Here is a 16702-nt window from a genome sequence, read left to right as displayed (position 1 = left end):
CCACCACCACCACCACCCACCCACACACACGCACATACACAGCGCTTATAAGGACAAGGTCATGACTGCTGAGAAGGCAGGTGGTGGTTCTTCTCGCAGGTGCGAGAAGTGTTTTCACATTTTGACCGACATGTCTCTCATACACACGTCCCCTGACTTTTGGCACACACCCCTCCCCATCCCTGTGGCTTTGTGTCTGTTAGCACTCTGCTAATCCAGCAGGCGTGAGTCAAATACCATCTGTGTGTGTTCACACACAAAAAGGCCACTTGTTTATGACTTTTTTTTTGTCTTTGCAGGACACACACACATACACACACACACAGGCAGGGGGAGAGGCCAACATATGGAAGTCTGCATTCAGAGCCACAGTCTGTCATTCAGAAAGAGAAAGAGAGAGAGAGAGAGAGAGAGAGAGAGAGAGAGAGAGAGAGACAGAGTGTGTGTGTGTGTGTGTGTGTGTGTGTGTGTGTGTGTGTGTGTGTCTATGACCCCTTCTCTGAGTACTGATCTGGCAGCTCCCCACTTTTTCACCCCATTTGTTTGCCACGTGTTCCATGTGGTCTTTACTACCTACATCAGGTAGCGTTCCACCTAAAGAGTTCTGGAATCACACAGTTCCTGTTGTTCCTTCTCCAAAGTCCCATTCTATGAACAGGAACGGAGATCCATTACAGGAAATTACAGAAGCAACGAATCATATCGAGCAACCTTGATGAGGTTGTGTAATTTGCTGCCAGATTTCCAACACAGACACTGTACTTTCAACCTGGGAAACGCTCTGTGTGTGTGTGTGTGTGTGTGTGTGTGTGTGTGTGTGTGTGTGTGTGTGTGTGTGTGTGTGTGTGCATGCACGTACACAAACATCCGTTAACCGATAACCTACAAGATAGCGCTAGACAAGCGTGCCAGACATGTTTTATTTTCTTTTATTCTGTGTGTGTGTGTGTGAGAGAGAGAGAGAGAGAGAGAGAGAGAGAGAGAGAGAGAGAGAGAGAGAGCAAGAACTCACGACACAATGTGATACAAAGAAATAGAAACAGTGTCGGGTGCTTGGCTTGTGAGCTCAGGCTTGACCTTTGACCTTTGGTTAATCTCTCTCTTTTCAAAAATTTGCCATGAGCTGTAACTCTGTGTGTGTGTGTGTGTGTGTGTGTGTGTGTGTGTGTGTGTGAGAGAGAGAGAGAGAGAGAGAGAGAGAGAGAGAGAGAGAGAAAGGGACACAGAGAGACGGAGATCCTGTGTCATATAATAACCCAAATGCATGACAACTTGCAGTGCCCTTTCAGGCGACTACCGCGTGCACACACACACACACACACACGCACACACACAAATGAAACATTCAGTGGAATGCATCAGCTGTTGGTGAAAACACAGTTGGGGTCAGATGGGGATGACAGAACAACCCCCATTTTACAGAAGTCCCCCCCACACACACAGCATTATGTGATGTCTATATGTACTTTATAACAAATGTTAAACTCCTTTTATACACATGCTGTATTTATGTTGTACTTGGACTGTGTGTGTGTGTGTGTGTGTGTGTGTGTGTGTGTGTGTGTGTGTGTGTGTGTTACCTGTGATGACGTTGATGTCAGGGTAATTGCTCTCCGACAGCTCTACAGCATGGCTATCCCTCTCAAACGCCTCCCTCAGCTCCTTCTTGACCGCAGCCGAGCCACACAGGCGATACAGTCCCACCACCTGAACACACACACACACACACACACACACACACACACACAAAATACACATGCAACATCAGCTATAATTTATAGACGTAATCAGCTAAGCAAACACAATGTCTGGAAAAAATATCTCTACCTCGACCTATGAGACATCTCTCCTTCAGAGATAAGTACGTGAGCCTCACTGATGTCATTTTGATGGAGGGAAAGAAAACTCATGGAAACCTCGCAAAGTATTCAGGTAGTATTGCCCAGAATAATATTTACAGGTTAGTCATGTGTACTAATCCCAGAAATAAGAAAAGTAAGCACAGATTCTCATCTCATCATCTGTAGCCGCTTTATCCTTCTACAGGGTCGCAGGCAAGCTGGAGCCTATCCCAGCTGACTACGGGCGAAAGGCGGGGTACACCCTGGACAAGTCGCCAGGTCATCACAGGGCTGACACATAGACACAGACAACCATTCACACTCATTCACACCTACGGTCAATTTAGAGTCACCAGTTAACCTAACCTGCATGTCTTTGGAGTGTGGGGGAAACCGGAGCACCCGGAGGAAACCCACGCGGACACGGGGAGAACATGCAAACTCCACACAGAAAGGCCCTCGCCGGCCACGGGGCTCGAACCCGGACCTTCTTGCTGTGAGGCGACAGCGCTAACCACTACACCACCGTGCCGCCCTCAACCTGTTCATGACAAATACAAATAAATTAAATCAGTTTCTACTTCTGTGACCAACTTCCTCTCTAATGTGTATTTTCACCAATCGTGAGCAATCATGGTGCCTATGGAGGAGGAGTGACTGTAGATTTGTAAATGTATCTCATTGATTACTTTCACGTTACCCATAATGCTTTGCGCCTCAGGGGGTAACCAAAATATAAACAAATTAAAATAACACGGCGTTGCACACTGACCGTAATCTTTCAAATTTAAATCTCCTTAAAACCTTTAAAGAAGTGTCAAAACTAACTAAACCAAAGCTTAAAGAAATCTGCAAAGCCTTCTCTGTGGACTTCGAGAAATCAATCGGTAAAAAAGCGCTGGTAAATATCGTATCAAACGCTTTGAACATCTTTACTTCGGGTGACAGTCAGCAGCCTTCTCTGTCTGTCAACACGGGGGTTCCAACAATTACTGACCTGCAGAAGTTAAAAGATCAGCAGAAGAGCTGAGAAAGATCGACACTGATCATAGAAGAACCCACAGTGAAGTCGTTTTTGCTGGGTGCTGGTTACGACGAGAAAGCCGTAAGAAAATACAAAATGCTTAATGCATGGGAACACAAGCAAGGCATTCACTCAGTCAAGTAAGGACTGTAAACACAGCAGAACTGTCACTTATTTAAGTTGAAGTTGGTTTTGATTTCCTTCACTCTGATTTTCCTTGAGCTCATATGCTCCCAAATGACGACAATCTTTAGGAAGCTGTTAGGACCACAGGGTCAAATACTACATTCGATCTCCCTGTGTAAACACTAAAAGTGGAAGTACATGGAAGCTTCCTTACACTGCATAGTTTGTGCTTTGTTTTGGGATTTGAACCTACAATAAAGTTGTCCTTTTCAGTTCTTTGACTCGTCCTTGTTTTTCGGCTTTCGCACTTTTTAAGACTAAACACAAAGACCGAGGGGTTGTAGGCTTCGTGACTTGGACCATCAGATTTTACTCCACCACTGAAGTGTGCAGAACAGTCGCGTGTTGTCTGTCGGTGTAAAATTTTGACGGCGAATTCGGTTTAATCACGCTTTTCAACGCTTAGCTTCTTTAGGTATTCTGTAAAACTTTAAATCAGGAAAAGTCGTTTTTCCCCATGTGAATTCAAAGAAATGACTGAGGTTATCTGACTTGGTAAACAAATATATCGCCTGGTTACCCGCCAAGGAGCAAAGCATTATGTGTATGTGAAAGTAGTCAATTGTTAAGTAAACGAGAGTCGCCTTTAGTGTTGAATTCAGGAAAAAAATCTATTTCGGTGTCTGATTGCCACCGTAGGAAATCCAGCTTAACTGATTAGCACACATGCTAATTACCTGTAGTAGCACAACCAAAGTATAGCACCTCAGTGGCGTGAACTACCAGCAAAACACCTCCACTGTAAAATTTCTCCGCAGCACTACGGTCCCTCACTCTTATTGGTAGTAAACAAATTCTGATTTGCATAAAGTTCCATTTCACGCAACATTACTGTGTCATTTGCACGTCCCACTTCACAGTGCTTTGCCTCCTGTCACTGAAAGTCAGCAGCGCTCATGAAAAACTAATGACGCACCACGCTGTGCAGCATAACATCTGTATCAGCTGTCCATTTTTTCCACCAAGTTTTTCCACCATTTTATCCGTCTCTTGGACTGTGGGTTTCACAGAAACCTTCTGTTATGGGACCAGCTCGTACCGATCGCTCGAGAGCAATCCAACAGTGGACAGTTTGGAAGTCAGATTTGTGGAAAATGGAGGCAAATATTTATGCTAAAATTTCTGAGTATGGAGAGGAAGCCATACTCAGCTGTTCTGCTGAGACGCTTTTACTGTGGTCCATGTCGCCTTCACAATTGTCACTAAAGGCAGAGGAACGTGAACCAGAAACCCAGGTTTTTTCTTGACTTCCATTTAGGCTGGAATAACACCCACTGATTCAGGATCAGTTTAAACCTGTTATGGAAAGGAGGGGGTTAGGGACAGAAACTTCCTGTGCTTTAGCTATAGCACCACTGCGGACGAGAGAGAGAGAGAGAGAGAGAGAGAGAGTGAGTTGCATGTGTTTAAGTTAGAGAGACAGAGTACAAGAGATGAATGGATAAAGGCCTGGCGAGGAGCCTGGGTACACAACCCTTCCAGAGACCCTGTGTGTGTGTGTTGGGGGCTTTACTACTGACCAGTGCCAATGGCACATTTATTGTACTCTTAACTCTACAAACACACTGCTACTTAACAATCTGTCACAGCTTCTATTCTCTCTAATCAAATAAGAATTAATCGAAGGCACGACTTTAATCTACTGAAGCTCAGGACTACAGGAAACGTATATAGAACATCAGGCTTTGGCACAAATTAGCATAGACATAGCATGTTAGCGAATTATAGGATGAAATTACTTTATAGCCAGTTTGCTTATGAAATTGGAACAGATTGAACCCAACTGTGAATTTCTTCATATTACGATTAACAACGTTAAATAGTTCTTGTGGATATTTTGAACGGTCATGTCGCTACAAACACAACTTACAACTCAAAATTTGACCAAAAGATCTCACTTTTGAAGCAAATCCTTTGTTGTTCAGGGTTCTCACATCCTTCACCATTCAAAAGAACTGACTTTTTCACCAGACAAACTTTGTTTGGGAAAGCCATGACCTCATGGTCAGAGAAGCAGCTTTGGGACCAAAAGGTTGCCGGTTCAATTCCCTAAACCAGTAGGAATGGCTGAAGTGCCCTTGAGCAAGGCACCTAACCCTCAACTGATCCCCAGGCTGCTCTGGATAAGAGTGTCTGCTAAAAGCCTGTAATGTAATGTAATGTAATGTAATGTTTGGTCAGACTCTTTCTTATAAATTTGGCTTAGTATTACAAATACGTCCCCTGACTCTAGTAACTTAGAGGCAATTTCTCACACAACACACTCACCTGGCATCCTCTCCTCTCAATCTCGCCAATGCACTTCTCGATGATGAGTGGCACCATGAGCCCGGTGGCTTCGCGCTCCACCACTCGTGCTGCATCCACTCCGAAAACCTCCCTCTCTCGTTCCTTCTCCACCTCGTTCCCTTCTGTCAAGCTCTGCCGCCTTTCCGTCAATCCCAGTTTGACGTAGATGACCCCACGTGGCTCAAGGCGCACGGCAAGCCGGTGCACACGGGCTGTGTTTAGTATCCTGAAGAGTGGCGCCAGTGCCACAGCTCCATGACAGCACACTCGCTGCCTCCTTGGTGCCGTTGTTGCTTCACAGCCGAAGAGGACGAGGCGGAGCCGCTGAGCTTCCTCCAGCTCCAGCTGGAAGGTGTGGTCCATGGCGAGGAAGTCGGCGTGGCAGGGGAGCAGCGCTGTGCGTGCTCGCTTTGCCTCGTCAACTTGAATAGCGCAGTAGATGTGGCGCGATTCGTCACTCCGTGGTGTCTTTAGACCCTCAGCGCCACACAAGTGTACACTCAGCAGTCCTGAGACGGGTGGTGATGATGCGCACTTTGCCTGTTCTGGCAAGCAGTAAGGACGGAAAGAAGCCACATCAGCCAGTTTGGAGATGCCAGAATTCAAAAAGGAATCCTTTTCCTGCATTTTCTGGTGAGATTTAGAACACGAGCCATGTTTGGCTGATTTGGCGACTAGTTCCGGTGAGTCCCCGTCGCTCAAGTACCCGCCTTTAATGGCCGATTTAGGAGCTCCTAAGCCACTGCTCTTTTTCTGCTGCTGTGTGCACACACTGCTATCCAAGTGATACCGCCAGATCACGTTGCCACTTGTGGATGCTGTGGACACACCTCCTGAGCCCAGATCAGCCGGACCATTGGCTCTAAGCAGGTGGGTCCTATTTTCCATCTGTCCATTAGTCGGGTTCCCTTTAACACTGAGCTTCCTGCTGAGCTCAGGAAGCTTCTTCATCTTTATTGAGAGTTTGCGAACAGTGCGTGGAGATTTGATGCGCTCTGGGAACGACCAGTTAATCGAGCAGCTCTTCTTAGCCGGGTTTGGACTGGAGGGGGGGGAGAAGCCTGATATACTTTGCTCAGGAGATTCTGAAAAAGACAGAGAACAAAAATGGAGGAATCAAATAACCTCCACATGATCCACAAGCTGTAACTGAGATAAGGCTAACTCGCTCTGCCTATCGGAAAGACTAGCAAGATTAGAAGATTGGACCAAATATTTCTTGTTGAGGAAGTAAAAAACCTAGTGAGGTCAAATTGGAGTTTCTCCAAGGTACTGAAGTTGGTGAGATCAGACTTAAGCTTCTATGAGACACCTAGAAAAATATGTGAGATCAGACTGAAGCTCTTTCTGGGGTCAAAAAGTTTTTGAAATCAGACTGAAGTTCTTAAACTGTGAGATCAGACTGGAGCTTTTTGTGAGTTATCTAGAAATTCTACTGAGATCAGACTGAAGCTTTGTTAGATATCTTGAAAAGTTAGCAAGATCAGACTGCAGCTTTCTGAAGCTCTTTTTGGGGGGGGGGGGGGGGGGGGGATGACTTGCTTCAAACTGAAGCGCTCTTTATTTGGCAAAACTATGGGATCAGACCAAAGTTCTTGGAGTATAAATTTTGTGAGATCAGACTGAAACTTGTTCTGAAGTAGACAAGTGTATGAGATTAAATTGAAGCTCTCGCTATGGTCAAAATGTTCGTGAGATCAGAGTGAAGTTATTTACTGTAGTTACGTCGCTGGAATCGGACTGATGTTCGTGAGTTTGGTGAAGTACTAAGATCAGACTGAGGTTCGATGATATAGTAAAGTTATTGAGCTCAAACTGAAGTTCTGTAAGAGAGAAACTTTACCAAGATCAGAAAAATCTTTGCACAGATAAAGTTAATGAAATCAGACAATATTTCTACAAGTTAAAAAGTTCCACAGCTGTAGAAAGGGTGGCAAGATCAGACTGTAGCTCTTATAAGGTATCTAGAAAAGTTAAAAAGATCAGACTGAAGCTGTCTATTAAATTAATGTGGAAGCTCATAGTCCAACTGGAGCTGCAAGCGTGGAAAAGGCCGCACTATTCGGGGTGTGTGTGTGCGTGTGTGTGTGCCAGTATGTTATGTAACAGCTGATGAATGCCTTCGGGATAAGCTGCTTTCTATTAAAATCCATGTGGCATGCATGATCAGATTTCCTTTCATTTTTCCTCTCTCAATCCATCTTTTCCTTCTCCTCTGTTTACATGTCACTTTCTCACTCTTGCTTTCACTCCATCTCTTCCTTTATCACTTTTCTCTCAGCGTGTTTCCAGGTTTGTGCTACAACAGCAGCTGTTTGTTTGGGTCTGATCTTGCTCGCACATAACTCCGTTCTGCTCTGTGAGTCTGATCCGCCACATGAAACAAAGAAGTGATTCTGTGCGAGGAAATTGAGGGCACATACGAGGACTGGGTGAGCGAGTGTGAGAGAGACATGGTTGGCTGTATTTTAGGACATCTGTTCTGATACACTGGCAGGCACTCTGCTTTTGTGTGTGTGTGTGTGTGTGTGTGTGTGTGTGTGTGTCCAGCCAAACTGGCCATTCCATCATTCTTTCGTAATCATGGCCATTTTTAGCTCCATCACATGCGCACACACACACACATGCACGCACGCTAAGGGAGCAGTTGTGTCTGTAGAGAACAGGGGTGTAAATAGGAAACTATGTACTATAACTATATTCTTCACAAATTCTGAACAAAAGTCTCCTGCCAGTTGCCTGACTGTCGAATGACCTTTTCTTTTTCTGTTCCTGAAATGTACTAGAAACAAATAACAGGAAGTCACTGAGGAACTGTGACGCTCTCATTCAAGTTCCAAAAGGTGAAAAACGTGCCTTAGGTTCCTGGGTTCCTGAAGTGAAAACACACCATTTGTGTGCATGCAGAGGTGCTTAAATTAGCAGATTTTTTAAAAGTAAAATACGTTAAAGTACAATCCCAGTTCTAAACAAGTTGGGACACTGTGTAACACAAATAAAAACAGAATGTGAAGATTTGCAAATCATGGAAACTCTATATTTCACTGAAAATAGTACAAAGACAACATATCAAATGTTGAAACTGAGAAAAACATTTTTTCTTTTTTTTTTGAAAAATATTTGCTCATTTTGAATTTGATGTCAGCAACATGTTTCAGAAAAGCTGGGACGGGGCAACAAAAGACTGAAAAAGTTGTGTAATGCTAAAAAAAAAAACTAATTTGGTTAACTAGAAACAGGTCAGTAACATGATTGGGTATAAAAAGAGCATCAAAAAGATGGGGAGGGGTTCACCGCTCTGTGAAAGACTGTGTGGGCAAACAGTGTAACAATTTAAAGGAACAGTCCACCGTACTTCCATAATGAAATATGCTCTTATCTGAATTGAGACGAGCTGCTCCGTACCTATCCGAGCTTTGCGCGACCTCCCAGTCAGTCAGACACGGTCAGACGCGCTGTCACTCCTGTTAGCAATGTAGCTAGGCTCAGCATGGCCAATGGTATTTTTTGGGGCTGTAGTTAGATGCGACCAAACTCTTCCACGTTTTTCCTGTTTACATAGGTTTATATGACCAGTGATATGAAACAAGTTCAGTTACACAAATTGAAACGTGGCGATTTTCTATGCTATGGAAAGTCCGCACTATAATGACAGGCGTACTAACACCTTCTGCGCGCTTCGGCAGCGCATTGATATCTGAGCTCCGTATCAATGCGCTGCCGAAGCGCGCAGAAGGTGTTAGTACGCCTGTCATTATAGTGCGGACTTTCCATAGCATAGAAAATCGATACGTTTCAATTTGTGTAACTGAACTTGTTTCATATCACTGGTCATATAAACCTATGTAAACAGGAAAAACGCGGAAGAGTTTGGTCGCATCTAACTACAGCCCCAAAAAATACCATTGGCCATACTGAGCCTAGCTACATTGCTAACAGGAGTGACAGCGCGTCTGACTGCGTCTGACTGACTGGGAGGTCGCGCAAAGCTCGGAGAGGTACGGAGCAGCTCGTCTCAATTCAGATAAGAGCATATTTCATTATGGAAGTACGGTGGACTGTTCCTTTAAGAATAACGTTCCTCAATGTAAAATGGCAAAGAATTTGTGGATCACATCATCTATGGTACATAATATCATTAAAAGATTCAGAGAATCTGGAGAAATCTCTGTATGCAAGAGACAAGGCTGAAAACTGACACTGGATGCCTGTGATCTTCAGGCCCTCAGGCGACACGGCATTAAAAGCAGACACGTGTCTGTAATAGAAATCACTGCATGGGCTCAGGAACACTTCAGAAAACCATCGTCTGTGAAAACAGTTCATAACTGCATCCACAAATGCAAGTTAAAACCCGATATTAACAATATCCAGAAATACCGCCACCTTCTCTGGGCCCGAGCTCTTTTACGATGGACTGAGGCGAAGTGGAAAAACTGTCCCGAGGTCTGACGAATCAAAAGTAGAAATTCTTTTCAGAAATCACGGACACCACGTCCTCCAGGTTAAAAAGGAGAGGGACCATCTGGCGTGTTATCAGTGCACAGTTCAAAAGCCAACATCTGTGATGGTATAAGGGTGCATTAGTGCACATGACATGGGGAGCTTGTACATCTGGGAAGGCATTATTAATGCTGAATGATATATACACGTTTCGGAGCGATATGCTGCCATCCAGACAAAATCTTTCTCAGGGAAGGCCTTCCTTCTTTCAGCAAGACAATGTCTGATCACTTTCTGCACAGATTAAAACTGCATGGCGCCACAGTAAAAGAGCCCGGGTGCTAAACTGGCCTGCCTGCTGTCCAGACCTGCCTCCTATTTCAAACATTTGGTGCATTATGAAGTGCAAAATACGACAAACGAGACCCCAAACTGTTGAGCAACTGAAATTGTGTATGAGGCAAAAATGGGACAACATTTCTCCTTTAAAACTACAGCAATTGGTCTCCTCAGTTCCCAAATGTTTACAGAGTGTTGTTAAAAGTAGAGGTGATTCAACACAGTAGTAAACATGCCCCTGTCCTAACTTTTCTGAAATGTGTTGCTGACATCAAATTCAAATGAGCATATATTTTTCAAAAAACAATTAAATTTCTCAGTTTCAACAACTGTCTTTGTATATTTTCAATGAAATATAGGGTTACCAAGATTTGCAAATTATTGCATTCTGTTTTTGTTTACACAGCATCCCAACTTTTTTGGAATTGGGGCTGTGCTTTAGTAATTCATTGGACCAAGCAGAAGAGTCCCAACCCTGTAACGGGAACTAAAAAGGTTCCATAAAGCAAAATGTGTCCTGGTGGAAACACAAACATGCACCCTGTATGAGACTTTGGGACCATTTCCACTGGAGGAACTGTGGAACAACACACACACACACAGAGTACAACACCACTGGCTCTGACATTAAAGATTTATGACGATTCTTTAGCAGTTCCTGGTCTTCACTGCGCACCTGCTGAGGTAATCCATGCAAAAATGGAGTCTGATTTCATGGATGCAGGGGCTACCAGTAAACGCCATGCTGGAGAGTGTGTGTGTGTGTGTGTGTGTGTGTGTGTGTGTGTATAGGATCTCCTCTTCTCTTAAATCATTCAGCAGGAGTATCGTAAGAACAGTGTCTCATTACAGCACTCCACACAGACTGATACCACACACACATTAGACATGCACACAGTCATGGTGGTTCTATAGGATAGAAGTCAGGGGAGCATCTCCGTCATTGTCCTGCAGCTTCTCATGTCACCTTGCCATGTCACAGCATGTCAGCTCAGATTACTCTCCAAGGGATTATAGGTAATCTCAAGTAACGAGAGATAGACAGAGAGAGAAAGAGGGTTTTTTATCTCTCTGTTAATTAAACTGGGATGGCTATTTACTGGGACCTCACTCTGTGTGTGTGTGTGTGTCTGTCTTGGGGAGGCCACGAGAGTCACCAGGTGCTCACGGGACATCAAGAGTGTTGCTTTAGTTACCTACATTTTATCAGCCAATCACAAACATGATCACATGACCCCACACCTAGCTTTTCTATTCACTTCTTCAACTTGGCATAAAATACTGGATTTAATTACACCATTTAGCAAATCTAGCTAGTTAAAGGAGACCTGAAGTCATTTTTAAACTTGCTTTATTTCTTAATTAATGTGTTCTTCAATTACGTTTTCGGTTTTAGTAACCTTACATCGTGACTCGTATTGGCAACTAATTACGATTAAATATTATACTTATCGGCCTATTCAGTTTTTAGCCATGTTGAATTTAGTTCCTTTGGTCCACAGCAGGCGTCACTTATCCGCGTGATCTTCATGAGACTTGTGCGAGACTTCGAAACGTAAAATGTGAGCCAGGTATCAGTGCCGCCATTTTGAAATCTGTTTTAAATGACGAGTTTAAATAACGATTACTGCCTACTTTTTTCAAAATTTCCTGATCGCTATCAAAACAAACAAAACTTCCGGCTTGATTATGTCAGCATTCGAAAGAGGGCACGTGCGTCTTTTGACAACGTTGGCAGATGTTGGTCACTTTGATTTCCGCTGTACGTTTTACTTCCGTCTTACGATGTCTCGCACAGGTCTCAGCCAATCTCGTTTACGGCCATTGCTTTGACATATGGACTGATATATTACAGAGCATATTTCAAATGCTCATAACTTGCTATAGCAGTGACAAAATAGCTGTCAGAAATGCATTCCTATATTTATTATATTTAATAAAATGAGAGAATTTTGATAAATTTGCCTTCAGTTCTCCTTTAACGACTAATCTTAGCCAATTTTAATGATTCTATCCGACATTCAGTATGTTCTGAGGCAAGGTTTCTAACATTAGGCTAAGCATTTTACTGATTAATTAAACCACACAGACGCTTTTAACAACCAAGCTAGGCTAAAAAATCAGGACGGCAGAATGAGCCAAAAACCAAAACGATATACAGTGGGGCAAAAAAAAGTATTTAGTCAGCCACCAATTGTGCAAGTTCTCCCACTTAAAAAGATGAGAGAGGCCTGTAATTTTCATCATAGGTACACTTCAACTATGAGAGACAGAATGGGGGGAAAGAATCCAGGAAATCACATTGTAGGATTTTTAATGAATTAATTGGTAAATTCCTCGGTAAAATAAGTATTTGGTCACCTACAAACAAGCAAGATTTCTGGCTCTCACAGACCTGTAACTTCTTCTTTAAGAGGCTCCTCTGTCCTCCACTCGTTACCTGTATTAATGGCCCCTGTTTGAACTCGTTATCAGTATAAAAGACACCTGTCCACAACCTCAAACAGTCACACTCCAAACTCCACTATGGCCAAGACCAAAGAGCTGTCAAAGGACACCAGAAACAAAATTGTAGACCTGCACCAGGCTGGGAAGACTGAATCTGCAATAGGTAAGCAGCTTGGTGTGAAGAAATCAACTATGGGAGCAATTATTAGAAAATGGAAGACATACAAGACCACTGATAATCTCCCTCGATCTGGGGCTCCACGCAAGATCTCACCCCGTGGGGTCAAAATGATCACAAGAACGGTGAGCAAAAATCCCAGAACCACACGGGGGGACCTAGTGAATGACCTGCAGAGAGCTGGGACCAAAGTAACAAAGGCTACCATCAGTAACACACTACGCCGCCAGGGACTCAAATCCTGCAGTGCCAGACGTGTCCCCCTGCTTAAGCCAGTACATGTCCAGGCCTGTCTGAAGTTTGCTAGAGAGCATTTGGATGATCCAGAAGAGGATTGGGAGAATGTCATATGGTCAAATGAAACCAAAATAGAACTTTTTGGTAAAAACTCAACTTGTCGTGTTTGGAGGAGAAAGAATGCTGAGTTGCATCCAAAGAACACCATACCTACTGTGAAGCATGGGGGTGGAAACATCATGCTTTGGAGTTGTTTTTCTGCAAAGGGACCAGGACGACTGATCCGTGTAAAGGAAAGAATGAATGGGGCCATGTATCGTGAGATTTTGAGTGAAAACCTCCTTCCATCAGCAAGGGCAATGAAGATGAAATGTGGCTGGGTCTTTCAGCATGACAATGATCCCAAACACACCGCCCGGGCAACGAAGGAGTGGCTTCATAAGAAGCATTTCAAGGTCCTGGAGTGGCCTAGCCAGTCTCCAGATCTCAACCCCATAGAAAATCTTTGGAGGGAGTTGAAAGTCCGTGTTGCCCAGCGACAGCCCCAAAACATCACTGCTCTAGAGGAGATCTGCATGGAGGAATGGGCCAAAATACCAGCAACAGTGTGCGCAAACCTTGTGAAGACTTACAGAAAACGTTTGACCTCTGTCATTGCCAACAAAGGGTATATAACAAAGTATTGAGATGAACTTTTGTTATTGACCAAATACTTATTTTCCACCATAATTTGCAAATAAATTCTTTACAAATCAGACAATGTGATTTTCTGGATTTTTTTTTTATTTTGTCTCTCATAGTTGAGGTATACCTATGATGAAAATTACAGGCCTCTCTCATCTTTTTAAGTGGGAGAACTTGCACAATTGGTGACTGACTAAATACTTTTTTGCCCCACTGTAATTCGTATAGGTTTTAAACTCAGCGTGTCATTGTTGAGATTGAGTTACATACATCTATAGTTCTGCTCAGCCATAATTACAGCTTTAACTGAGCTGTTAGCAAAGACGCTCAGCGACCGTCACCACATCAGAGGCTGCAGGCTGTACAAACAAAGCAGAAAGGTTAATCCTAGCATCTCAATAGCTTCTGTGCTCGGATATTAACTTCAAAAACATATACAGCTTGAATATTAGGTCTCTGCTCATGTCTTAGTAATATAACTAGCTTGTCCTATGCTAGTTACAGACACACAAAGATTTTTGAGGAAATAGTCTTAACTAGCATCTTAAAAACAGAACTGTTATGTCATGTGCTATTTACATGGCTAAGCAGCATAATAATCATTAGTTAGGACTAACAGGAAGTAGCATCATGCTAACCAGAAGTATTAATAGATGTATTAATAGATTAATGGATGCTGTCAGTCCCCACTCGCTTGCTCACTCGAGTTTGTTGACGGTGTAGTGGCTGGCTGCTTTATGTCCCAGGGATCCCTCATGCCTGTGTTACCTTCTGGCTCTCTCCTTTTAGTTATGCTGTCTTAGTTAGTTGCCGGAGTCCCTGCTTGTACTTGGTGCAATATGTATACTGCTCCTACTTATTCAGGTGACATTGGGCATACCTAACAACCTGGGTTTTTTTTCCCTCCCCCCTCCCCCACCCCAAATCTGTCCCTCTGAGTTACATGGAGTCAACAGGAAATCTTTTGGTGGAGAGGGTGGAGACCTCGACTGGCTATCGTAGCCTGCAGGGAATCGGCCGTCAGACTTCTGTCGCATGTCCCAGACCCGGTGAAATGTAACTGAATTGTCTTGGCCAGCCCTAAGGGTCCCATCTGCATCTCATCATTGCTGAGGAGTGTGCTCCCATCACCCAATCAAGCATCCAGCCAGAGCAGGTCATGATGTATTTTTTACCATATTAACATGCCATTGTTGTGAGTTATGCCTGATGTCAAGACTCTCGTCTCTGCGAGCCTACCACACAGATTTAATACTTGTCATTTTTAGGGCATACCTAACAACATGTGTTTTCTCCCCCCCCCCCCCCCCCCCCCCAATCTGTCCCTCTGAGTTACATGTTGGTCCTGGGATTGAGATGCTGGCCTCTTCTGCCCCTCGGACCTGCTTGATCCATCATGGTGCCCTGTGTCTGGTCGGAGTTTTATCGCATCGCTCCTGTGAAGGACGGCCCCATGAGGATAGTTGAGGGTTATACCTGGAGGATGCTCTTAACTCTTACAGTAATGCTTTTATGGCTGAGGACTACAGTTGTCTTGCTAACTTTAGGACTGCAGTTGTCATGAACAGTTTTGCACTCAAGTTTCCATCAATGAAGAGTTATAACATCAACGAAACTGTCCTCATGTTAAAACTGTTAATATTATAGTCAGGCTGTCTTTTGTTGCCCAAATGAGGATGGGTTCCCTTTTGAGTCTGGTTCCTCTCGAGGTTTCTTCCTCATGTCGTCTGAGGGAGTTTTTCCTTGCCACCAGGGCCGTAACTACCATTGAGGACACCGAGGTCATGTCCTCGGCATTTTTTTCCCACGGTATTTTTTTTCACTCAGAAATGTGAAATTAATATATGATGAAAATCGTTCTGACTTTGATCGGTGGAAAATTCTAAATTCAGCTTGCATCCTCCTGTTCTCATTTGTTTGTCTAAAAATAAAGTCCACATAATCATTTTTAAACGAAGCTGAAATATCCGACATTGGAAACATTTCATATTAGGCAGCCTCGCGATAGTCAGCTCAGCACCGCGGGATATACAAGAGCTGAGAAGTGTTCTCATCAAGGTCCGACTCCGCAGCCAGGCAGTTTGTCAATTAGTCGTGGAATCTGAAAATTGACATAAGATGAAGAAGTCTACTACACTAAAACAAACCAAACTCAGCTCTGGAAAGTCAACAAGTGAGATAAAAAGAAAGAGGGAAGAAGGGGAGTTAATTTTGCCAGTCACTGACAGTTATGTCCCGGAATGCTTATGATCATTAACAGTGCAATTTTAATTAGCATTTCAAGCAACAACAGTCGAAGCCACTTAGCTAGGTAGGATTTTCGTTTTCCAGGCGGCACAAACTCTTTTATTCTCTCTCTCGATTTGATTTGGTGCGTTTCAGATCAGAAAAGGCTGGACAGTCGTGACCTGTTGTTTATGAAGTTATTGGGTGCTGACGAGACTTGAGCTATTTTGCTAACTTACCAGACTATAGGCTAACGTGAACACAAGACACTATTGTTTTGATCATTGGTTGTATTTTCGAACGGAAATGAAAACGGGTAGCAAACTTATTATGTTCACATTTTATTTACAACATGATGTACCACCTCTGACTGCTTTCTGTCAATCATGAACAGCCCAGCCGCGTTCACAGCTCCTCCTCCGATCACCAGCTGGAGATGAGCCTCCTCTCGGGAAGTCTTGTCCCGCCCCTCTTATTGACTCCCATCTCCAGTGAGGCTCAGTCTCCGAATGTAGCGTTTTAGTCGGTTTTGTCCAATAACCGTCTAGTATTTTGCTATTGAAAAGGGCAGATATTTTTTAAAAAGCAATTGAAGTCCATTCAGGCTCGGCTAGATTGCGTTGTCACTCTCTCACTCACTCACTCACTCACTCACACCAACTCACTCACTCACACACTCTCACTCACACACTCTCACTCACACACTCTCACTCACACACACACACACAAAATACTTTTGTGATTGTGCAGTTTTGAAATTGTTAAAATAAACATGTTCACCTACATGCTCATCTTGTTGGGCTTGTG

The 16702-nt window shown here is 43.6% G+C and overlaps 1 protein-coding gene across 1 annotated transcript in view; it reads right to left on the bottom strand.

The window, feature by feature from the left end:
• syde2 (synapse defective 1, Rho GTPase, homolog 2 (C. elegans)) overlaps window positions 1-16702 on the bottom strand; it is a 56490-nt gene that overhangs the window by 23943 nt on the left and 15845 nt on the right. Inside the window, exons 3-4 of the mRNA XM_060937772.1 lie at window positions 5320-6425; window positions 1581-1707 (exon numbers count right to left, since the gene is read on the bottom strand). Coding sequence (XP_060793755.1) covers window positions 1581-1707; window positions 5320-6425 — 1233 coding nt within the window. The remainder of the gene's footprint in view (window positions 1-1580; window positions 1708-5319; window positions 6426-16702) is intronic.

Source organism: Neoarius graeffei, chromosome 13, assembly GCF_027579695.1.
Source record: "Neoarius graeffei isolate fNeoGra1 chromosome 13, fNeoGra1.pri, whole genome shotgun sequence".
In the NCBI taxonomy this organism is placed as follows: Eukaryota; Metazoa; Chordata; class Actinopteri; order Siluriformes; family Ariidae; genus Neoarius; species Neoarius graeffei.
This window is presented reverse-complemented; position numbering and strand designations above follow the sequence as displayed.